Source organism: Rhinichthys klamathensis, unplaced genomic scaffold (genome assembly GCF_029890125.1).
Source record: "Rhinichthys klamathensis goyatoka isolate OS25496 unplaced genomic scaffold, OSU_Roscu_1.1 h1tg000022l_1, whole genome shotgun sequence".
NCBI classification, from domain to species: Eukaryota; Metazoa; Chordata; class Actinopteri; order Cypriniformes; family Leuciscidae; genus Rhinichthys; species Rhinichthys klamathensis.
Window position 1 is genome coordinate 1,230,620 of NW_026606573.1, and position 24,817 is coordinate 1,255,436.

General features: G+C 36.8%; 1 protein-coding gene across 3 annotated transcripts in view; it reads left to right on the top strand.

Annotated features, from left to right (window-relative positions):
* si:ch211-186j3.6 (neural-cadherin) overlaps positions 1-24,817 on the top strand; it is a 380,887-nt gene that overhangs the window by 160,974 nt on the left and 195,096 nt on the right. For all 3 annotated transcript variants that reach the window (XM_056242529.1, XM_056242538.1, XM_056242521.1), the window contains exons 2-4: positions 13,582-13,779; positions 19,199-19,424; positions 24,318-24,522. In XM_056242529.1, the coding sequence (XP_056098504.1) occupies positions 13,582-13,779; positions 19,199-19,424; positions 24,318-24,522 (629 nt within the window). The remainder of the gene's footprint in view (positions 1-13,581; positions 13,780-19,198; positions 19,425-24,317; positions 24,523-24,817) is intronic.

Consider the following 24,817-nt stretch of genomic DNA (forward strand, 5'->3'; position numbering starts at 1 on the left):
AGAGATGAAGATTGACCACAGGATTCTTCACATTACTGCAAAAAAAAAAAAAAAAAATGAATTCGGATAGCTCAGCTTAAGTAAAACACCCTAACGAATTACACTGCCTTCAAAGCTCAGAGGTGTGAAAGAGAACATATTAAGGTAAATGGATTGACTGCTTGGAAGATTAGAGGAATTGTAGTCAAAGCTGATTAGAGAGAGAGGTAGTCAAAGCAGAGGAACCGTCAGAGAAAAGAGATTTCATATTTAATTTAAAGGAAAGTGATATTTGATTCATCCTCCTTTTGTTTGATGTTTAAGAATGAATCTACTGTGTTGGACATTTAGCTTGCCGACTGGAAATGAATGGGAGTGTCTTGTAGTGTGAGGGCATTTGCGGGTCATGCTAATCAGCACTTATCCAAGTCCTCCAAGGTGTTTAATTCATGGTTGGATATATGGCAGCCATCAGCAAAAATTATTCTAGCTTAAAATGCCTTAATAAGTGCCATTTGGGCAGCAGAATTGTTTCTTGTAGAATTGTTACCTTTGCCCTGGCCATCATATCCAAAGCTAGCACACACGCATATACGTATGTATACGGTACATGTGCACACACGCACACTCAAACGTCAGCTTTCGGATACTTTGTGTTTGAATATATATCGAGTACAAACTCAAGTACTTCAATACCTGTGCTATCAGACAGACGACTGCTTTTCAATAATTGCATGTGTATGCGGTATATCTGTGCTCATGCTTGACTGTGCATGTAAACAAATTCACTTCTTGTTCTAAGTGCTTATCTGGTGAGTTATTAATGTAAACACAGTAGGTCTGTACATGTAAACAGGCAGGGGGGAAATGTAATTTATGTCAAAATATAAGGACTGTGCACTGGGTTTTCCAGCATAAATGCAGCCTAATAGACCTGTTATTGCTTATTGTGTCATTAATATTACTCAAAATACAATATTGACAAAGAAAAAAAACCTCACTGCTCTTAATGTACTTTTCTTTGTTTAGCTACTTGAATAATTACTTGAACAATATTAGTTTTGTCATTTAGATATACTTGAAGGCTACATGCCTTTGTATTGATTTAATTAGTTCATATTTAAAAATTTTTTTAATATTATAATTCTAATTTTAATTATAATAATTAATATTTCATTTCATTTTATATATTTACTCTACCATTCAAAAGTGTGGGGTCGGTAAGATTTGTTACATTGTTTCAGAATTACTCAGCAAGGATGCAATAAATGTGTGAAAAAAGTGTAAAGACGAACAAACCAAGGACAAACCATGTCTATTATAAATGTTCTTTTGAACCCTCTATTCATCAAAGCATCCTGACAAAAAAAAGTATTACGTTTCCCACAAAAATATTAAGCAGCTCAACTGTTTTCAACATTTATAAGAAATGTTTCCTGAGGATAAAATTAGCACATTAAAATTATTTCTGAAGGATCACGTGACACTGAAGACTAGAGTTAATGATGCTGAAAATTAAGCTTTGTCACTCACAACAGTAATTCAATTTTAAAATATATTAAAATAGAGAACTTTTTTTATAGAATGTAGTATTTCACAATATTACTGTTTCGACTGTATTTTAAATACAGAATATACATAAATTAAAAAGATTTATTTAAAAAAACACAACAAATCCTACTGCCTCTAAACTTTTTAGCCGTCATCTATATTGTTCATTGTGCCATGGTATTACTATTATATCAGTAATAATGTTTTACCAGTATTACTATCAACTACAGAAATTTTAGTATCAAGACCCTACTTTGCACAATGTACATCATGAAACTGTATGGTTCCTCCAGGCCATAGAGATACACCAGATGCAGAGACATCAAAGACACATTGCTCTTCCTCTCGACACAAAACCAAACCTCCAGACCATTATGTGTGTCTTGATGTGAAGCCGCTTACTCAGTGATCTGTACAGTGAGAATCACACTCATCCACTTTGAGGTTACAGAGATGAAGTCCTAAATGAAGGCAGCTGAGATACCTCACTCAACCTGTTAAAATACTGCACAGTGTTTGTGGGATGGGGTCAATCCCAAGATGCCAGAGTGGCCCCCTTAGTTTTCTATTTTCCTTTAGTGGTCGCTGATCTGATAAAGGCTTTGATAGGTGGAAGCAATAAGAGGGAATCTCACCTCTCTCTGTGGAAGCCAAACAGATGAAATCCAGCGGGATTTGAGCTCAAATGTAACTGTGAGCAGCAGGGGCGATTAGACAGCGAGGCCTGCAGTAAAGGTAAAGCCCACATTAAACCAGCTCAGTGTCAAACCCCACCGTAATGCTCTTAGGAGCAGACAGGGTGCTGAGCATCTTCTCTGCGGTTTAATACCCAGAGCACACTAGGAAATCTCAATTGCAGCCGTCCCATTCAGGGAGCAGCTTGAAAGATATTTGTGGCTGCTATTGAAGAATTTAGATAACATGGCCAATAACTTTTGAAGGCAACTGTTATGATTTGGGCTAGGCAATATATTGATATTTATTGGGAAAAAAAGTATCCAAGATATCGGTAGTATCAGGTGTGTATCGCTAAAAAGACCGGATGTTCTCTGTCTCTCTGTGTGAGTGAGTGGCATAATTTTGTCAACTACACACAGTCTAGCATGCGTGAATCTCATTGTGTTTTCGGTGTCTGCATCATTATGAGGACAATCCGCAAACTTAATCTCCAGAGCTGCTTTGAGGAAAGCATTTCTCCGTCGCATTTGATTAACGCTATCGACAAAATACACACTAAAACTCAAAAGTCCTTATGACAAATCATCAAAATAAAAGTTTGGTTTAAAGGTACAATATTGTAAGAATTTTGTATCAACATATCCAAAACCCCCTTGCACAGTCTTATGTTTCTTTCAATTGTGTACTTACATTATCCTAAATGTTTCCAATAATTTGTAAATTCAGAGAAATTCACAATTTTAAATAGTGCCCGTCCCTTGTCACTTGTCGGCTGTCAATGACGTAATATCCGCGTTATCCCTGGTTTCCGCTTGTACTGCCATAGTAACCATGGCGACATATGTGGACAGCTGCGTAATGTTTAGCGGCACGCTCACGCTGTTGTTGTTTCATTCAAACATTATGAACCATGGCAAGCAGACTTTGGGACAAAAGGAGACTAAAACGAGGATCAATATCAGCGTGGCGTTTTCAAGATGCCGAGAGCTTCGTGGCAGAATTCGACTTGACAGAGACGCCGCTCCTGCATGTACTTTATTAGACGGGCGAGCAAATGTACATAAAACTAATCAAAGATATATTGCTCAACATGATGAAATGTTAGAATATGATCAGTATGTTATTCTAATGTTGATCTAGCTTACTGCTAGTCTCATATAGCCAACAAACTAACACATAGAACAACATTATAACTTTCAACACACTCAAATGCAGTTTAGTGTATTAGTGTAGACCAAGTGAAACAGCGCTGCGTTACCTCAAGTTTCATTCGTCTAATAAACTGACCTGAGTATTAATTCAGCACTTGCAGGTAGTTCGGTAGAATGTCCTTATTCCTTTATATCCGCGGGACTCGCGTGTGGTGCTGATATCTGTCTCTCATTAGCAATCGCGACCTGCTTCATAACAGTCATGAATGTTTTCACTCGTCCATAAACATTATTAGATCCATCAACATGACAGCAAGTTCCATGATTCCGCTTATCACTGCATCATCAATCTACGCCTTTGTTATTGTAAGAGGTTAGCGACCCCAAGCGGCGATAAAAATTACATATGTAGCTTTAACTTGAAGAAATGATGACATAAATTAATTACTTTAGTATTGTTCTTTAAAGGTTCTCTAAGCGATCCTGGGTGACGTCACTTCTTGTTGACGTTCGAACTATTGTCAAACAAAACGGAGGCTAGCTAGACCCTCCCTCCTCCTCATCCGCGCACTAACCCCCCTAACCACACCCCCAAACCCTTCTTGTCGGTCATTGGCTGGAACAGTTTGTTATGTTTCGTGGAGCGGGTCGCCGCAGTTTGTTTTTGTTGCTGTTTGTGGAGCCTGGGCTGTCTGCAGAGACCGCGTTTCTTTACAGTGTGTTCAGGGGACAGGCAGCCAGCGGATAGTGAGGAGATGTTTGCTGTATGTGACAAAAAATGTTTTGGCCTAAAAAACGCGTGACATCGCTTAGAGCACCTTTAAAATGCACTTATTAAAGTAACAACAACAATACTAATAAAAATAATTATACATTTAAGATATAATATAAGAAATATCATACAACCAAGATATTTTTTCATCCTTTTTTTAAAAACTACAGTAAGTTCTGTTTTGTTGTAAATTCAATTTTCATTTGATTGCCTTTTAAAAGATGTATTAAATTTGTTATGTTTTATGAATTAATTTCATCAAACACTGCTTTCGATGATACATTTAAATCATTACACACGGGAAAATGGATTTCCTAGAACACCTAATTAAAAGCTAACTATGTGGAGTCAAACAATTTATGTGTACATTAAATATTGTTATTGAATGATATGGGAAAAAAACAGTGATATTTTTTGGCAATATCGCCTGCCCAGCCTTAGTAATGGTTTACTAATACTGTCAGCTTGTACTCAAGGGGCATGAGATTATTATAGTGACTTTGTGATGCTGTAGATGTAAAGATTCAGTGCTTATTAGAGTGCCATGTTGTCACAACACGCGTTAATTGAAACAATCCTGTTTTATAGTGCCTCCTCAAAAATCCTGCTAATGTGACATAAATGGAATTTTGTCATCAGTGTCTGTAAATGTGTGTGAGTTCACTTTTATTCATAACATAATGGCTTTTACATTTGTCATTTGCAATTTGCATATGCAATTTGGTGTCAGCAGCTTTTCCTTTTTTGTATTTTTTTCTCTCTTTTCTTTAATTGAAAGTTTGATGTGAAAAGAAAAATCTGAGTACCTAACCCTTTATAATAAGATTATGAAAGTGACAATTCCACAGGGGGATCCAAATGGCCCTTTGTAATCCTCTGAGAGAGTATTTAATTAGCACTCTCTCTCTCTTTCTTTATTTCTGTATGCTCTCTTTCCTGCACAAACTCGCTCTCTTCGTGTCTCTCCCTATTTCTCTCTCCCCTTCCAGTTTTCTCAGTTATTGCTGTGAAACATCTTTTTTTGTCCGGCTCTAGAGATGTAGGACTCCTGTTAGTTAGCTTACGTGCTGAGAAAAACCTCCATGGCAGACGACTGCAAATTGCATCTCTCCCTCCCTCTGTCAGCAGATATCAGGAATGAGAGAGTGTGACAAAGAATCAGAGGATGAGGGTTGATTGGGCTTGAACTAGTTGGGTTAAAAGGGATCAACAGGCTTCATTGTCAGTTTGTATCAGAGATAACAAATTTAACCGGTTTCTTGGGGGGAAAATACCCCACATAAATTGTACAGGGCAGGCAAAATGCTCTTGTAGAGTTTTGCATCGGTTATTACACGGCCCTCTTGAATACTTGATTATAATTGGTGAGATTCAGCATTTTTTTTTATATAATGACTGCTAAACTGTTCAATTGACCATTGTACCTGGCAACCATATTCCCACATTGTGCTGGTGTTATGTCTCTTGCATCGCTCTGCAGTCTTTTCTCACAATGCCATAATTACAGCTTATTAAATTAATATTTCATTTCCATGTATGTGCCATTGACACAGAACATCCTCATTTGAGATGAGGATAAAATAAGATAGAATCTAGTTCAAAATGCAAATGCCAAGGTCTTGAAATGTGTTCTTGGTTTTCATGTTGGTCCGATATATTTTGAAAGTTCAAGTGGTTACACATTGAGTAAAACATGCAAAATACTTTCCTTAAACCGTGAATATGCATGAGCACAAACATTAGAAAATAACGTTTTTTAGTAAAGACACATGCAAATATTGCTTAAAAGGCAAATTCTGTTTAGCTTCCGCTTGTTGGATGCTCCTGGTGTATTAGCGCAGGTGTTTTTCTGAAACTTTTTTCTTCGCTTCTAGTCCCTTTTAACATTATGTACTGTTGGAATGTTTCTTAATTAACGCAACCTTATATTGCAAGTCTTTTTTTGTATAAATTGCATTTTTTATGTATTTTTGTATAACTCAATAGTCCTGGGCACAAAAAATGAGCCATATTTGTTTTGCAAGTAGCTGTATAATAATTTGCGTTATAATAAGTAGTTGTGATGGATAATTTAGGGTGATAAAAGACCCCTTTGTGGGGAGTCTATGGTGTGTATGTTGTTATTCATACTGTATGAACTAGCAAGTTATTGAGCTTGTGTTTCAGTAACATAAAGCAGGTGGGAAAACATTGCAGCTAAATGCTTTTGCTGCCCTTTTTTCCCCCGTCTCTAAATGCTGATTAATTTTCTTCCGATCCGCAGCTATTTTTTACCACTATTCATGACTTTTAATGACATTGATTTATGCAGTCATTTGGCAGCTTGTGTTTTCTCTTTCCTGTTGTCCGAGTGTGGTTTTAATTCCGTTTCCATAACAACCTCAGGGCCGTTCCAATGGTGCTTTGTATTAATCCCACAATGTTGCTCTTCGGCTTTTCCACTTATTAGCCTACTTGCTTCTGTTTTTAGTCTTGTTGGTTAAATTATTTTTCACTCTCTCTCTTTCTCTCATACAACAAGCCCACAAATGGTGTTGTTTCCATCTGATACCCATCATCCAGGTGAAATAATTATTTTTCATCTCTAATGCATGTCTTTCACTGTCTGCGAATCTGGAAGCACCAGCTGCAGTGGCGGTATAGTTACAGGGCCTGAATTTCCGTGCGGAGATTACGGGTGTTGCGCATAATTTCAACATTCCCTCAGGTATTTCGATTATAAAGTGTGATGTTTCCGCAAACATTTATGCACTATAACATGTAGGTTAGATAGTAAATTAATCCGAACAGATTATCAAAGCAAATTAGTAATCTGAAAAGGATCTGTAAGATTTAATTTCACAAACAGTGTGAGTGATTCAGCGGTACCGCGTCTTCTCAAATGGCTTCACATCAGCACATCGGGTTTGCATTGCAAGGGAGCTGCGATACTGCAATACAAGACTTCAGCTCGCACAGTTGACGGAAGTGTCACTTGGCCATTTGGGCCAGTCTTGCATCATCAAGTTTATCATTTGCACATTGTTTTACGTCTTGCCAATTTAAACATTGAAGCAATTTGAATCAATAGGGTAGAATTGGGCTTAAGGAACACCTTTAGAAAAATTTGCTTTTCACTACTCCCATAGTGTATGTTATGATTAATATAATATTTTAAATATGATGGTTTCATTATAAATATGGTGATTATCTCTAAGATGGACACCCAACTTAATATTTGATTTATATAAATGGAAAAGTCAGCCAGCTATTTCCTATCATGTTGATTATTGTGACAGCAGGGGCGCCTTTTACCCCAAATACCATACTCTTACATATTCTTCCGTTATTGAAAATATGGTGCTTTAATTACCTTGAACAAAACTGAAAAACATTAACAAGACTGTTGTGTCAAAAGATAGTCATCAATAATCATTTGCTACATACATCTACAATTTTTTTACAAAGATCAAATTAATGCAGAATCAACTTTGCGTTGCTGTCGGCGATCACGTCAAGGATCAGCCAGATTTCCATGTGCATCATCAAAAGGGGTTGTTAAGAAAAGTGCCGACTTTAATCTTTGTGCCATCCAGTGGTTTGAAGGTGAATAAAGTCAAATGTGCATTTTACCCCAGTGCGCCTTTAACCCTGTTATACCCTACTCATGCTCTCTCTAAGAGACTGTGTTCTGTGCCCTCTCAGTCAAAGTGCGCACACATAAAGCCACCTCTCAACAAAGCTTGCGAGTGTCAAATTGAGTTCTTTTTTGCGGCTTATTGCGCTAGTCTTGGCGAATATTCTCGTAAACTCAGTCGGTTATGTCTTAAGTGAATGTAAACAGTTGAAAAAGTAAACACATGTGTAACAGTATGGATCTGTGCAGTTCTTAAAGTGACAGCAGCCTAATAAACCTGATGCTGTCTGTGTCATTACTGTCAATCAAAGAGCAGCAGACAAAGAGAAAATCACTCACTGCGCTTGAATAAATAACGTTTGTAGCTTTAACAAGGAACAATCTATTTAGTTTATAAAGTTAAGACTATGCAGTGTTATTTTATATTATTATTACATTTTTGTGGTAGGCTATATCTCACCTGAATACTGCTGTTAAACCTAACTGAAAAATGTACTGTGCTCTTTATTTATTTTGTATCTTTATTCTATTGTACTTTATTTGTGCTGCTTGTAGCATGAAATGAATTTCAGACTCAGAGTGAGCAAGAAGAAAGTTTAGGAACTTTATTCAGAAGGAGGCTGTGATGTTTATCTTTTTTGCATATCGCTGATGACCCTTTGGCTCTGGCAGGGCATTCCTTCATCCATCTATCAGTGCTCCAGAGAGGCCTTCACCAGCCCCCTCTTTCTCCCTCTAGGGCTATCAGTATGTCTATCCATCTCTCACACTGGGATTGCTTCTGACTGGGAGGTCCTCCTCCTACAGGTACCCTGATGCTCTCACTGTGAGTATGGGAGCATTTAGGGTGAGCAAAACAGTTCTGCTTTTTACTAAAGAGAGTGTACTCTATCTCTGATGGGTTGAGGGTGCATACGCTTCATGTCAAAATCAGAGTATATGCTTTACAAAACAAGTTGCTATAAGTTCAGTGCAGAATGTGAACATGTTTCCACTTGTTCTGGGCAGTATAAGTTATACAATGTAATGTTAGAAACCTGTAAACGAGATCTGTAGTGCAGTTTAATAAACAAATCTGACCAGAAGCAGAAAACTACGAGTTTTATTATTAACATAGCTGTCAATACTGGAAAAAGAGAAACGTCAAAAATCTAGTTCAAAACACAAATGCCACGGTCTTGAAATGTATTTTTCAAGTTGGTTTAATACAGTTTGGGGAACAATAAATGTATGCCAATTTCACCAGAAATGTTGAGGCAGAGGGTCTTACGCCCGTTTCACACATACTCCGTTTGCAGTGCGTATGCGGTGCGTATTTTTTTCCGTACCCATGTTAACAGGTTAGAGCGTTCACACTGCACGCGGATGCAGTCCGTCGATCCGTTCCAGTTGCGGTGCGTATACAGCAGTGCAGAGATCGTTTACGCACCGAGTCTATTTTTGCTGTGCTGCAAACGCTGAATTAAAGTGACAGCACACGGTTCGTGGTCAAAATGAACACAGACTGACCTGAATGTAGTAGGTTAATTTCACCATAAATGCATTTAATTCAATAAAATGTAGTAATCTCAACATAAATGTATTTAATTAAATAAAATGTAACCATAAATGCATTAAATTAAATACTACTATTTTTCATAGTCATCTTTTTACTTTAAGACCGGGGTAAAGCAAGAATTTACTTCAAGGCCACATAATGAACGACACTCGTCTCATTCGTTGAGGTGGAAAAACAAGTTATTTGTGACATGCAAGATTTATTGTATAAAGATTTAAATTATGCAAAAGAAAAGGTATGAGTCTGCTGTTTTTGTCAATTTTAAGTTTTAATTTAAAATGTTTGCGATTTTAATATAAGTACATGGTTAAATATGTTACCACTTGCTTGAGCAACTTAATATATAATCTATATAAAAGTAATGCATTGAATAAAACGTTGTTTAAAATGTGTTTAAACGTGAATACGTCTATTAAAGAGTGTATACGTGTAGTAGCTTATCAACGAGAATCGCACTGGAGGCAAAAACTTTTTTTAAATAAAAGTTGCTGATGACTTGATTTGATTGATGATTTTTTTAAACACAAATAGTGAGTAAATGTGTTTCGCACTGCAAACGCACGCAGCATATGTGAAAGCACTATAGCGCGTGCTGCTCCTGTACCGCATACGCACCGCACACGGAGTATGTGTGAAACGGGCGTAAAAGTTCATTTTGACAGCTAGTGTTGAAATGGGTACTGCAGTCCAAATTCAAAATATTGAAGAGAGTTGTTTTCCCTCCCTCGTCCTCCTCTGACTCGACACTCATGTGGGTTGCCAGATTGAGGACAATCAACAGGAACAAGCGCAATTGACAATGGAAGTTGACAAGCTTTGCACTGTAAGTTTATAAGTTAATTTATCCACGTTTTAATATGCCTCTGGTCATAGAGCTTTTTAGATCGATGCCAAGGCTTTTCAGGTCAGTTGATCTGCAATCACTGACTCAGTTTGTTTATTGGCTTCCATGGCTGCAATACGCTGTGTTTTCCACCAATTGGCAACCCAGGGTGTCGAAATACTATTGGGTAAATTGGAAGTGAGCAGGATCATACAGACCAAAACAAAAACAGACATTCCGACATGGAATGCACATTTCAAAGTAGAGTAGCATTGGGGGTTTTTTTAGAGAGAAAAAAAGCATGTGAACTTTCAACTTAGAATGTTTTCTAAATATCTTGGTATATAATGTTTAATGGTATTTTTATTAGTTAGTACTTTAAAAAAAGTACATACAAAAACTTTAATGGGGCGTAACCATTGACTAAACAATGCAAACTACTGCTTGAAATGGATGAATACACACATTATATTCAAAAGAAAAAAAGAGGAAAAAAAAGCTCAGGTTGAAAGCAAAATGACTTCCTGTTTGACTAAAGTAGCCTATATTTTACAATATTAATAGAAGAATAAGATTTTCAGCCTTTAATCAGCTTTTTTATTTTCTGTATTGTACCACCAACATTTGATACTGTAAAATATCAAAATTAATTTAAATTCAGAAAGTTGAAACCATGTTCATCCAGAGGTGCAGTAAAAAAAAAAAAAAATATATATATATATATATATATATATATATATATATATATATTATGACCATAAAAACCATGCTGTGTTGTAGACCCTTCCACTATTGTCAAGTTTGATGGTTATAATGGAAGTGATTTTGTTTTTTTGATCATTCTATTGTTCATGGTTAGTGTCGGAACCTGCTGCATTGGTATAGAATTCAAGAGAAAATGTGTCATAGGTGTGGAATTGTGAATAATATATATTCGCTGTTTTATAGGGGCTTCAAATGTGGCTCATACATTCTTATTTATTATGTAATGCTGTTGTTATGCTTAAATCCACGGAAGACGAATATGATGAGTGTATAACACAGGGTTTATTTAACATACAGCCAACATGCGAGACAGCGTGTAAACATGTAACACGAACAACACTGGACAGTGAAGTGAGCACAAAGATCAACTTAAATACATAGTGATGATGATACAATTACAAACAGCTGTGATGATTGGTGTTAGTGTCCATGGTGACTGATACGTGGTGGGAAACTAGAACAAGAAACACATGAATGTAAACAAAACAGAAAGTCCAAGAACCTAAAACAAACTGAATGTGACTGTGACAGCTGTTTTTTCTTAAAGGTCAAGTGTTTAAGGTTAAGCTGTTTTTTTATTTATTTTTTACTGTTGAGATGTATTCATTTGTTATTAATAATCTTATGTTTTGTTTTGTCAAGTGCTGCTCCACCCACCCACGTTGTCATATTTGTGTCACTACAATATTGTGAAATAGACATTGTTTTCATGCTACTGTGCATTTATTCATTTGGATGATGCTTTTATCCAAAGACACTTAAAAATTAGGAATATCACAAGCATTCACCATAAAAGCCAACACAAAAATATTTTTTTTTATTAAACGCTTTTAAACACTGAAAAAAAGGTTAACTTTATAAATGTGCCTCATTCAGTAATATTGTAATTAAGTTTGAGTTTTAGTTCAAGTAAAAATAATTTACCATCTCTGAATCAACCTTAAGATATTGAGTTAGTTAGGCCAACATTTAAACTAAATGTAAGGGTTATTTATGGTATAAAAGGCCCCTTAATGTAATAATATATATTTTACACAGTTGGAAGTCTTTTTTTGTGGCTGTGGATATTATGTAATGTAAAATATTTTGAGGTTGAATTTATAACAAAAATAACTATATCTTGATGTATGCTGTCAGTGTGATATACTTTGAGATTGCGGCCATAGTTTCCACTTGACAAGCAAAAATGTCAGATGTTTGTCTCTTTTTGCCATTTCAGTGGCAAGAATCATCTAATGGCTATGGTGTCCTTGTAGGTAATGACCTTTGCATAAGTTTAAATGCATGCTCTGGATGTGGTTGGGTCAACAACATGTTTTGTTATTTGCAGTGTGTTCTGTATACACAAAATAGTGACATTATAGTGTGTTGTGAACTCGGATTAGCTGAGAGAAACTCCAGATACAACTGAGAGTAATTTACTTTCTCTTTCTGCTCTCTCTCTCTCTCTCTCTCTCTCTCTCTCTCTCTCTCTCTCTCTCTCTCTCTCTCTCTCTCTCTCTCTCTCTCTCTCTCTCTCTCTCTCTCTTTCTCTCTCTCTCTCTCTCTCACACACACACACACACACACACACACACACACACACACACACACACATACTCACTTACTCACACTCTCTCTCTCTTTTTATATATATAATATTGATCTTAATATGGCTCTCACTTGCCCACCTCCTCTATCTATTAATCTATTATTAATTATCATTTTATATTGATCCAAACCTGGAGCTTAAGTTAATCTTTTTCTAAGCCTCCCCTACTAACTCCCACTTCTGTCGCTCGGCCTTTCTCTCTCTTGCTCTTCTCTGTCTCCCCAGCAAAGTGTAAGGCAGCAGGTGTGCTGTCACAGGCAATGAAAGGGCCAATCACCTGGGGAATCAAAGAGCCCGTGACTCTGTCACTTCACATCTTCTAACAGACAGCCCACTATTTATACCTCTTCCAAAAAAAAAAAAAAAAGTGAGAGCAAGAGAGGAATTTTTTTGAGAAAGATGAAAAAAAAAACGAAATAAATGGAAATGGGGAGATGCGTTTGAAGGGGCGATTTAACAAGTCTGAAAAGTAACACAAAGCAGAGAAGACACCGGCGGGTTGTTTCTGCTTTATGGCTGACACGTTTTTCTTTCTTTTTGTCCTTTAGCATTTTCGTTCATGCATTTCCATGATGATACCGCGTCGTCCATAAATGTGTGCTGAAACTGTTTTCAGTTCTGTCGCTTTGCAAGGCGATGATTGTGATAAGGAAGGAATGTTTAATGAGGCGACGCAGCAGCTAAACGTAGCAAGCGCCGCCATGAGGAAAACACTCCACTCATTAGTATCTGACATTCTCTCCAACTTGCATGTAAATGTTTCCCTGCATCTGTGATGCATTGTAGCTCACTATTTTTTGTGGAAAATAAACATCAAAACTTGAACCTAAGTTTCTGAAACTATACTCTGAGGACATGCTGTGAAGAAACCCATATCATGACACAGTCATTCAGGGCCAATGGGCTATTTTGTCCTGTGTCACAAACTGAAAACACCGAACAAAACGCCCAATTAAAATGAAGGTCTCCAGCTATTTCAAAATAGCTTGTTTTTTTGTCCTTTGCCTTCTCTGTTTTTTTTTTGTTTTTTTGATTTATTACATTTATGATTACAGACATTTCTCAAAACAGTTGCTAATTGAATATCTGAATTACAGGTTCAGACTGGTATACGGTGAGAGTGGATTTGACGGTGATGGATGTCAATGACAATGCCCCAGAATGGACAATGGTCCCTTTCCCCTACCTGAGTGTGGTCTCTGCTAGTGCCCCACCAAACTCACTAGTCTACAAGCTTCAAGCCAGAGATGGTGACGAGGGCGTCAATGGAGAGGTGGAATATTTCCTGTCTGATGGTAAGCAGATTTTCCTACCTGCCTCCTTAATAAATAAATGTGTATAATTAACTTTTATTAACTACCTTTTATTCAGCAAGGATGCATATAGAATTGATCAAGTAACAGTAAAGACATTTGCAATGTTACAATGCTTGTTTCTATTTCAAATATTGTTTTATACTTTCTGTTCATCACAGAAAAAAGTATCATGTTTTCCACAAAAATGTACAACCATTTTCATATTAAATGTTTCTTTGTTTCATAATAAATGTTTCCATAATAAGGTTCAATTTATTAACATTAAATAATGCATCAAGTAACAATGAACAACATTCATCATTTTATTGCATGTATTAATCAAGGTTTGTTAATTTATAAATATACTATTATTCATTCATATTTGCTCATAATACATTGAAACTATTTGATACGCTGAAAATATAGTAGTGTATGTAGAAATAAACATTACCCTAGATCAGGGGTCCAGACTGAGACCAAAATGCGACCATTTTTTTAAGAATGTGCGAGTTACAATTTGACATGGTCGCATTTGTGCGCATTTGTGCGAGTGCATGGTCACACACTCAATCGGTGTCTTTCTACCTGCACTTGCATTACGGCAGTTTCTCGGCTGTTTCACACCCAAAGCGTGAGCGGCGCATATTTTTTTCCGCCGTACGTTAACCAATGAGTGTATTCACACCGGGAGCAGGAGCAGCACGTGAGCGTCGAGCAGGAGCGTCAGGTGAGCGACAGTGAAGCGGGGGTTTCGGCGCAGAGTCTGTTTTTGTTACACTGCTCAAGCTCAATTAAAGTGAAAGCACACTATTGATGGACAAAACAAATATGATTTCCCACAAAAAGTGCTCAAAATGCACAGCATAAGCATGTCTCGTGTGTTTTAACAATAACTAAAGTATGTCAGAAAAGAAAATGAAGAATCCAAAATATTTATAGAAGATTTACCCATTTAAACTTATTTTTAATTATTCAGTTTGGGTTAAAGTATAGTGTATTATAAAAAAAAACTAAAGTAAACTAGCCAGAAAATATGATATATAAACTTTATTTTGGCTTATTATGAATAGGTAGCCTATATAGGCTCTAGCACTACTACCCAAATCAAACCCGAGTTTGCGGGGGGGGGTTTATCCGTAGTTTGCTGTCTTGTCAACATATGACTGAAACAACATGATCGGAGCTGTTTTCTTGGTTGTGTTTGGTGTTTACTATTTACATGCGAATGTTGTACACATCCCATGTTAAAACAATCTTTCAAGACTATCAAGTTTATAAATGACTATACATAGGCTAGTTGTCTTTGTAAAGAAATTATCACTTATATGGAGCTTTGGAGCCGCTGCTGTGACGCTGTACAAACGCTTCCAGTGTGAATTCTCTTGTGTGTCTGCAGCTGCAGTGCGTGTGAAGCTGACGTGAAGCTCAAGCTTGCTGTGTGAAACTGCCGGGACTTATCTAATCTGTCACGTATTATCGACTATGGCTATTTTTACGTAGTAGATGGTAACAGTACACTGTAAAAATAAAAGGTGCCTGGAGAAACCTTTTGGGGTTCTTCACTTTGTCACACCGGCGGAACCATCTGTAGATCCTCTAGGCACCCTTTAAAAAGGGGCGGTTTTCTGAGGAACCACACAGGTTTCCTGAGGAACTCTTATATTAGGCACTGTGTGGAACCGCTTTGGGTGCCTCCAGGAACCAATTTTTATTTATTTATTATTATTTCATGTTGTTACTATGGTTAGCATTAACTTCTATTATAATATACAAACTGAACTAAATACAAAATAAGAATTGTTTATTACATATTTTAGATCTATTTTAATACATACACTTCCATGGACTTTGGGAAAAAAGCTAGTAATAGATTAATATCTATCAATGAATAGAATTCACAAAAAAATTGTATAATACATAAGCAACATGAATAATCAACAATGTATATACAATAGGCTATACAAGAAAAGACATCTCAACAAAATGCATGGAAACACGTTCCATGTAATAAACCAACGTTAAAATTTTTTTTTTGACATTAACATTTTGACTACCCTAATTAAAAAAGTGCATCTTCACTTAACTTAAGTTTTGTTAAGCTTGTTAAGTCTGACGTCACTGTTTCCAAATCCAAAAGCTCTATCAGATGCCAAAAACAAACAACAAACGGTGCTAATATACACTCATTGTGCTGTAATATTCCTGAAAATGATGATCCTAACTTTTTTCTCTATACCGATATGGTTAACTAACTATGAATAACTAACCTATATGGTTAGTTATTCAGCTATTTTGAATTTTAAAATATTGAAGCCTGGGATGCCGTGAGACTGGAGACTGTAATGAACACTATGGCTTTTGAAAAGCTTAAATGTGTGACTTGAATCAACAGTGCTCATAAAGGGTTGTTGAGTATTCTCACTAGAAACAAGATAGAGGAAGTAAAAGTAGAGACTTCGACCCGGAAACAGTATTCCTTATATGTCACAACAAGCAGAAAACATTTCCCATTATAACAGATTTAAGGTGCAGTAAAATTAGCTGTTGTTCTGTGAATTTTCACTGGTGAATTCCAGTCATTTCCATAAGAATCCACACGATCTGCAATTTCGTGTGTGGTCAAAAATTTAACTATGGGACCAAGTTGGTCACTGGAATTCGCTGGATTTGACCAACAGAAAGCTGCTTGAAAGTGACTCCTGTGTGAGCTGTGCTTTATACATTATGTCGCTACACTGCTGTCAATGGTCAATAGACCTTTTTGCCTGTGTAATTTCACGAAATTCACAATGTGACCGCACCTTTACTGCAACATAAAATGCAATCAATAATAAAATATTCACAAACGACATGTGAGGTACTTAAAAGAGTTAGAAAGTCACATAATAGCTTTTTTTTTTTTAAAGACTAAACTTAAAGTTATAATTTAGAGTTCAAATGTCTTATATTCAAATGCAAATGATTAAGGTATAAGAAAAAATGCATAGCATTATTGGCGCCAAACCTGTGATATTATTTTACATGTAAAAGTAACATAAATGAGATTTGAGAGCATGAGAGATGATTTTCAGAGAATAACTAATTAATCAGACCATCCGCAGTTGCCCTGAGGATGGTCTTTTGACCGAAAGCTTGGTGATTAAATTTGCTTAAAGGATTTAAGTGTGCGGACAGTTTATTTATTTTTTGAGATCTTGAGTCTTGTTTGTCTGGCACCTTGATGATCGTGAGTGCGGTGTAACTCCTTCGAAAAAAAAAAGAGATTAACTAATTAAAAAACCTAAGTACACAGTCAAACAATACAATTTCACACATAAAAGTTCATAGTAATAAAGTACTTGCATGTGGTGCAGGTAACTTACTGTAATTCAATGTTCCCTCTGAAATGTTCAGATGATTTTAGAAATGCAGTGGTTGTTCTGGGGAAACAAAAGAACAAAGCTGATTATATCCATTCAAAACATAATATTTATTGGCCAGTAAAGGGCTTTAAAAGGGAATTTGAGAGAATGAGGGCACCTGTAGTAAATACACAAAAACAGACCAAACTTATTAACACTTGTGTTATTCATAACAAACACCAATGACGACAGCAGGAATCAGCTAAATTAGTAATATCAGCAATTTGAAGACACAGTTGTACACAATCCGTTGAATTGAATAACTAAAAAAATCGAAGACAATACGTCAATAATTTCCATTTGTTCATTAGTTCATTAGATTAGTTAGCATCACGGCTAAACACACTGTGCCATAAACGAGTGGTAAACACTGTAAAGACGGAGTAATGTATAATACATTTAGTTTATATATGTAAGTGTTTGAATATATAGTGAGTAGACTGTGTACATATATATATATATATATTTATATATATATATATATATATATATATTTGGCGAGTTTACAAAACTTGTCACGGAGAGCCGAACAAACAGCTGAAGCTTTGATGAGAGGAGCCGTTACTTTCAAATCCGATGACGATCAGCTGAGATTTGTCGATTTGGATAAAAGCGTCTGCTAAATGATTAAATGTAAATGTAATAATAATAGGATAATCAAAATCTTATTGTGGCCTCACAGAACCATTGGGTTCCTCCAGATGCTGGCGTTAACATAAGAGATCTTCCAAGAACCACTTAAATGTTAAAAGATCTTACCATAACCCTTTATAGCATTCAAGTTCCTCTATTTTCCCCCAAAGCACTTTGAGGTCTCGTGGTAGTGAAAAGGTGAACCTCTGAACTGAATACAAAGTGCTTAAAGGATCCCATAAGTTCCAGCAAGAACTGCAAAGATTGTCAATGCTCCACCAGTAACCCTACTATAGGAGAAAGAGCTTTCAGGCACTTAGATTAAATTTTTAAGTTCATTAAGTATCCGACAGGTATCCTTTATCAAAGTATCCTTTGAGAATGTCAAAAAGTAGCAGTTAAATTTGCACGTGCACAACAACACCATTGCTGTTGTATCAGCAGCTGCTGCTTTGGGTCCCTATTATCAGTCACATATGCGCATGGCACACTTATGATGAAACGCGCAAATTTGAAATTTAGGAAATTTTGGTATTAAGTCGTCTAAAATGAAGAGGTCAATTATTGTACTTTAAAAAAAAACAACGTTTGGAGCGAGGATGCTGGTGGAAAGGATGAGACAACTCTTCATTAGCATGCATTGATATTGATTAATACCATATTGTAAAAAAAAAAAAGAAAAAAAGTGCGACCAAATCATCCGACTGAGAAAGTTGGTAGCACCAGTGCAACCAGTGGAAAAGTTAGTCTGGAGCCCTGCCCTAGAGATAAAGTCTAGATTTGTCATTGTTAGATGATACCTTGAACCTTATTGCAAAGTGTTAACATCATGATATATTGTTGCTGTCAGGCGGAAACTTTGTATCTCCATATTTCATCATTTTTATTTTTTCATAAATCATTACTGTTGATTACCCTTTACGTCTGTCTGTAGGTTTTGCAAATATCTAACCAATGAAAGGTATTAAAAAGAGCTTGTGACTAAACCTCATAACTCCATTGTGTCATCAAACTGTCGGTCAACCATCTTAACTCCATCCTGCCTCTATTGTGCAATGCATTTACTGCCTCAGATGTGGCTGTTTTAATGACATACAAATCATTTATGTCTGAAATCGCCGGTCAAAAAACTATTAACTCCATTTGAGCTTGATTTTGGTCAAATGTTAATAATATCATGGCATATGCATAAAGCCACAATATGAACTTAACTTTGACAGCAGTGTTTAATTTTCTATTTTTTTTAAATATTTTTTTCCTGAAATGTAGCGGCTTTGGGCATACAAGGTTTCCGCCCGACAGCAACAATATGCGTGTGCTCAACATATTTACATTAAGAACTCATTTTCAGGTCTGTGAGGTTGATAAGTTCTGTTGTACAACAGGAGGTGATGGGAGATTCGAGGTGGACAGGAAGAACGGTCACGTTCGGACAACAGGCCTCCCCCTGCAGAGAGACAGAGAATACCTTCTAACAGTGGTGGCTGCCGACCGCCAGGGCAGCCGCAGTCCTCCCGCCGTAGTGTCCATCATCGCAGGTCCAAGAGCTCCTCAGTTTACCAACGTGTCTTATACAATTTCCATACCAGAAAACACACCAGAAGGACAACCGTAAGTAAAGCCGTAACACGCACACACAAACCCACAACCAATCTCGTAAATGCAGCAAATCTTATTTCCATGTGTAATTCTAGCACGCCCTAAATGCATCTCCCACGCTGTGAGAACACTGCTTATCCATCAGGGTAACAAATAGAAACAGGATCATACTGCACTTACAGCCATCCCGCGCCCTCTGCTTCTCACTGGAGCGTAGCTTGTGTGAGTCATCGTGTACTACACTATGCAAAATTCATGAAATAATGATCTTTGACTATGTCAGCGTACTGTGATATGCATTAAAGATGCATGAACATCAGAACTTTGTTCTGCTCGCATAGACAGCCCCCAAAAGGTTAACCAGGTAATGTTTATGATAAAAGCATCCGGTTTTAAAAAAAAAATTATTATTAACTTTCTCTCACATATATGTGACAAATAGACCCTTAATTATTTTGTCTTTGTGCAGTCAGTGTTAATTGTGTAGCCCTTTGATATTAGATGAGTCACTGTGAAATGACTTGCTTGATGCTGCTACAGGGAAGCATGATTAGCTCTGCCCTACAAAGATGTATTAAATCAGGCATTGCCTTGTAGAACATTATCCTAAATACAATCCATGTGGAATAAGTGTCTTCCGGATCCATTTATGGCTGCTGCATGTCATTAAATATGCATTGCATGCTGCAGTATATTATTTTCCTCATTCACACCTGTGATTCCACTATATTGTTGCTTTCATTAAACTTGGCTCGGGAATGGGAGACAAGTCTTACTGAATATAGTTGGCTTCATCCATAGCTATGCAAAAAATATGGTTAACTAACTAATGTTAGGATAAGTGCATTGCTCATGGCACAAAAAGGGGGTGACGTTAATCTTATTGCCAAACATTCTGATCTGCCAGACAGCTGAGGCAGACCAAGCCAACAGACAAACTCTGCCAATGGGAATGAAGTTGTAATAACCACAATATCTGAAAGGGAATTCACATTTACCTTTGTTCGTCTGCCTGTCTGCCGTTAAGCTTCTTTGGGATTACAAAAATACATTTATGTCAATCTTGACTGCTTGACTACGTGATTATCATAATTTTGCCTTTATTTCTATTTGGTCTGAATGTATCAAGATGAAAAGCTCCCATAAATAAATGATATAATTTAACAGACAGTTTTTTCTTTTTTTGAGAAATGCATGTTGAGGAGTGTCATTTCTTTCTTCAAGGTTTGAGTTAGATGTTAAAGTCCCCCTGTAATAATTGTATCCCTCAAAACTCATCTTTTGATAACCAAGCGTAGCGTCAGTTCTGACAGGTCACGTTAGTTAAGCTCGCATCAGCTGACTCTCAGCTGATCCACGTCTACCTGTAGGAATACGACTCCTATCACTGTAAACATATATAAGCTCCTTCAGTATTATCAGGAGCTATCGTGTTTCTCAGGAGCTAATTACCCTCCTCCATCCCCAGCTCCTCCTCTCGCCCAGTCAGGATTTGGCATTCCGATTCCCTTTGAATCAGAATAAATTCTCGAATTATGTTTTACTTTAAAATCTTGAATGAATGATATCGGCATACATTCATGTTGGTTCTGTTCAGTTTACCCTAAGGGGGTTATTGCTGCTCTCCCTTCTCTTATCCATGCTAGGCTGCATGGATGCGCAGGGAGTTCTCGCCCAGAAGGGAACCATACCTCCAATCCAAACTGTCTGCTAATTGTCAATCGTATTTGATGAAAGTGGTCCTGACAGAATTACATACCGTATTTAAACTGTTTTTCCAGTGAATAAAATAATTTATTCATACCTTAAAATTGCTTGAATGTAACTCTACACCCTTGCTCCATTTAGATTTTGTCGATCCATTAGTATGCAAATGAGCCCCGCCTTCACTCACTCATACATGGTTGTCTGCAAGTCGATGTTTCAGAATGGTAATGCGTTTTATGTATCGCTCTCTACAACGTCGGACGCATAACGGTAAATAATATGATTAGCCTTTTGCTTGACTATGTTATCAAACAGCTAATAATGTGTTGGTAATGTTACACAAACTATGTTCCCGTTCGCCATCTCAGAGTCTGACCGCTGACCAACTCAGAATGTCAGTGGAGAAAGGCTTATTTTTCATCATAACATTCTAATATACATCATATGCCTAATTCACCGGCTATATTGCTAAATGTACTGATTTTTCATATCAACAGAAAAATATACCGGGATAACCTTGCATCTCGTGAGAAAAATGTTCTACGTGAGTTAATGATATGCTAAAGCCCACCAGCACATTGACGGGATTGGTTACAAGGTAGTAAGTGGCGTAAGAAACGCTGGCAATTTCAAACCATGTTTTTGAGACTCTTTTTTCACTGCAGTTTTAAGGAGAACATACTCAGCAATGGTGTTGACTTATGACTTTGCAGATGATTTGTCTTAAAGCACATTAAAAACAACACATAGACATATAAAAACATTAATAACTTTACTATAAAATATGCCATATTATATAGGCTATTAGCTATTTTTTGGGATGAACCGATAACACTCACCGGGTGTACAGTTTTTGTGTCCAGACAAAGAAACACTGACAACAGAAAGTATAACTGCGATAAAAGAAAAGGCTCTCTATGAAGTAAATGTGTCTAATTAGTGAAATATTAAACAAAATATAGTAACGCCTATATAGCTGTGGTGCGCGAGCTGATAAGCGAAAAACGCACAGTGGATTGAGCGCGCAGTGGCACAGATGCGCGAGCTTGTCGAGGTCAATCCCTTTTTCACAGTAGAAAGCTTGTAGTTCGGTTGGATATGTAAATGGCAAAGAAAGTAAAGAGGCATGCATTACTAACCTTAACTGACGGGAGAGAGATGGGGGGAGGGACTTCTGTTGCATGCTCTTGATTGCTGATCGTTCACTCAGTACAAATGCATTATTTGGATTAAAACTAAATCATATTTGTAAGCAAAACATGAACTGTTAAGTGATTTATGTATAACGAGTGGGTCCCTACATTATTACAGGACATTTGCAAGTCAAGAAGTTTCAGATGCGAGTCAATGAGCGGATATTGATATTGATATCAGTAATGTAAAACATTTGTTGTAATGTCTTGAGGCAACACATTTTGAATTTGTAAAGATTGTGGGACTATGCTTGATACTGAGGATCATTGATTAAAAAACTTCAGTTTGGGTCTGTTCCTCACAAAAATAAGTCATATAGATTCTGAAGACTTGGATTTCAGCGCACAAATAAAAAGTACTTACATGATAAATTTTCTGTTGTATTTTATAAACATTTTTTGATAAGCATATTGATAAATTATTTGTTGTCCCTCAGCAAACAAAATAAATATTGCATGATTTATAATAATTGTTTCATGTGTTCTAGCACAAGCACACCTGGTGCAACTAATGAAGCCCTTGATTAGTTGCATCAGGTGTGCTTGAGACAACACCTGTTTTCTAGATTTGTGCTGTTGTGAGGGATTCTATTCAGGGGGTTGAATAATTTGGAGACTGCAGAAGTCATTAAAAGTTGCATTTTCAGTTGAATTTGGGGAAACCACTTAAAACATTTGTTGTGTCGAGCTATTTCAATTACTTTTGTTTGATTTGTTCATTGCAAGCCGCTAAAATTCTGTAAATTGTTCCAATAAACCTGATTTGCAATGAGGGTTGAATAATTTCGATTACAACTATGTACGTTTTATTGTCAAAAGTAGTACATGTGGTTGAACCACATTTTATGTAAAATACACATAAAACCCCATGAAATGTACATTGAAATGTATTAGTATATGAAGAGTTCAGATGCAAAAGCCTCTAAGTGCCATCTGAAATTTTCTTCTAGAATGATCATTTTTATCAAGCTCGTATATTTAAGTTCAGTAATTTCACTTAAATGGCTATGAAAATTACCTATTAATTGTCATTTAAGTGAAATTATTGAACTTAAATAAACAAGCTTGATAAAAATGATCATTCTAGAAGAAAATTTCAGATGGCACTTAGAGGCTTTTGCATCTGAACTCTTCATAGTTCAGATGCAAGAAATTAACATTATCCCACTAGATTAATCAATGCTTTTCATTAATTATAATTATCATTAAGAGTTACCATCAGCTATTATCATTTCTTACTGCTCACTATGTTTGTAAATATTCATGAGTTTTTCCTTCATTGATAATGCTTAAAATGTCATAAAATTGCATTGATACACTTTAATTGCTCTGTTTTGTTTTCCTGGCCGCTGAAGTCTGAGTATTTGTCATGATTTGACCTAGTGATTAAACAACATTGAGAAATAAAGTGATAATAACAGTGATCAGTAAGGCAGATGCACCTTCGATGAAAATAAAAACCGAGGATTTTTTTTTAGCATCAGCAGGAAACTGTTCTGAGTGAGAGATATCTGGATATTGGAAATTAGGAGAAATTCCTTTCAATTTCCGCTTGCTTTCTTCCGGTATCATTTTATTTTGCTCCCTACGTATTTGATAACCAGCACAAAACTGTGTTATTTGATGCTTTGTTTTACAATTGACAAAACTGTGACTTGTTTGTTCGGCATTTACACACAATCAATGAGCCCGAGATGAATATTTTCCCTGCTGTACCATTTATCTTTACATTATTCCCTCAACAAACAATCCTCCACACCTGCAGTCATTTTCTCTGTGCTTATAGCTTAATGTTGTTGAAGATATACTGCTTTCACCTTGGAAGTTGGTTTGATTGAAACTTATATTCCACAGATGTCCAAATTAGCTCAAAAGTCTTTGGTGCACTTCTAACTTTACCTTGGTAACCCATTCTTCTTTCTTTTCCAGTTGTTTGCTCGCTTATAGAACATCATAATCAGGATTATAGTCAATCAGGTTGTCTCTCTCTCTCTTTTTCATCCAGCTTCCTAGTCACTCCAGCAGTGTCCTTCCAAAAACAGCCAGTAACGTACAGCCTGCTCATCAATCCCAGCAGTCTTTTCAGCATCCAGCCAGAGACAGGGGAGATCGGACTGACCCGTACTATAGACTATGAGAGCGACCAGCACCGCTACCTGCTGCTGGTGAGGGCCAGTGAGAACCAGGACAGTCTCAGTAGTGCTGCTGAGGTGAGTGCTGCAGGTGCACAGTCAGACTGGGACAGGGTCCAGATTTAAGATTTTTACACACACACACTCTGCCCTAGCCTGGGAAAACCCAGACAACTTCCGGCAAATTTAGATTTGCTCTGAAAGTTAGTCTGGCAAAGAGCTCATTCAAGCTCATTTCCAATCCGCCGAAATCGAGGCACCAATCAGAAACGTTGGGGCGGGCTTTACACGATGACGACAGCACTGGGATTTTGAAGCAGATTTTGTAGCCTACATCACAAAGATGGATGCCGCCGTCGAACATCACTCGTTC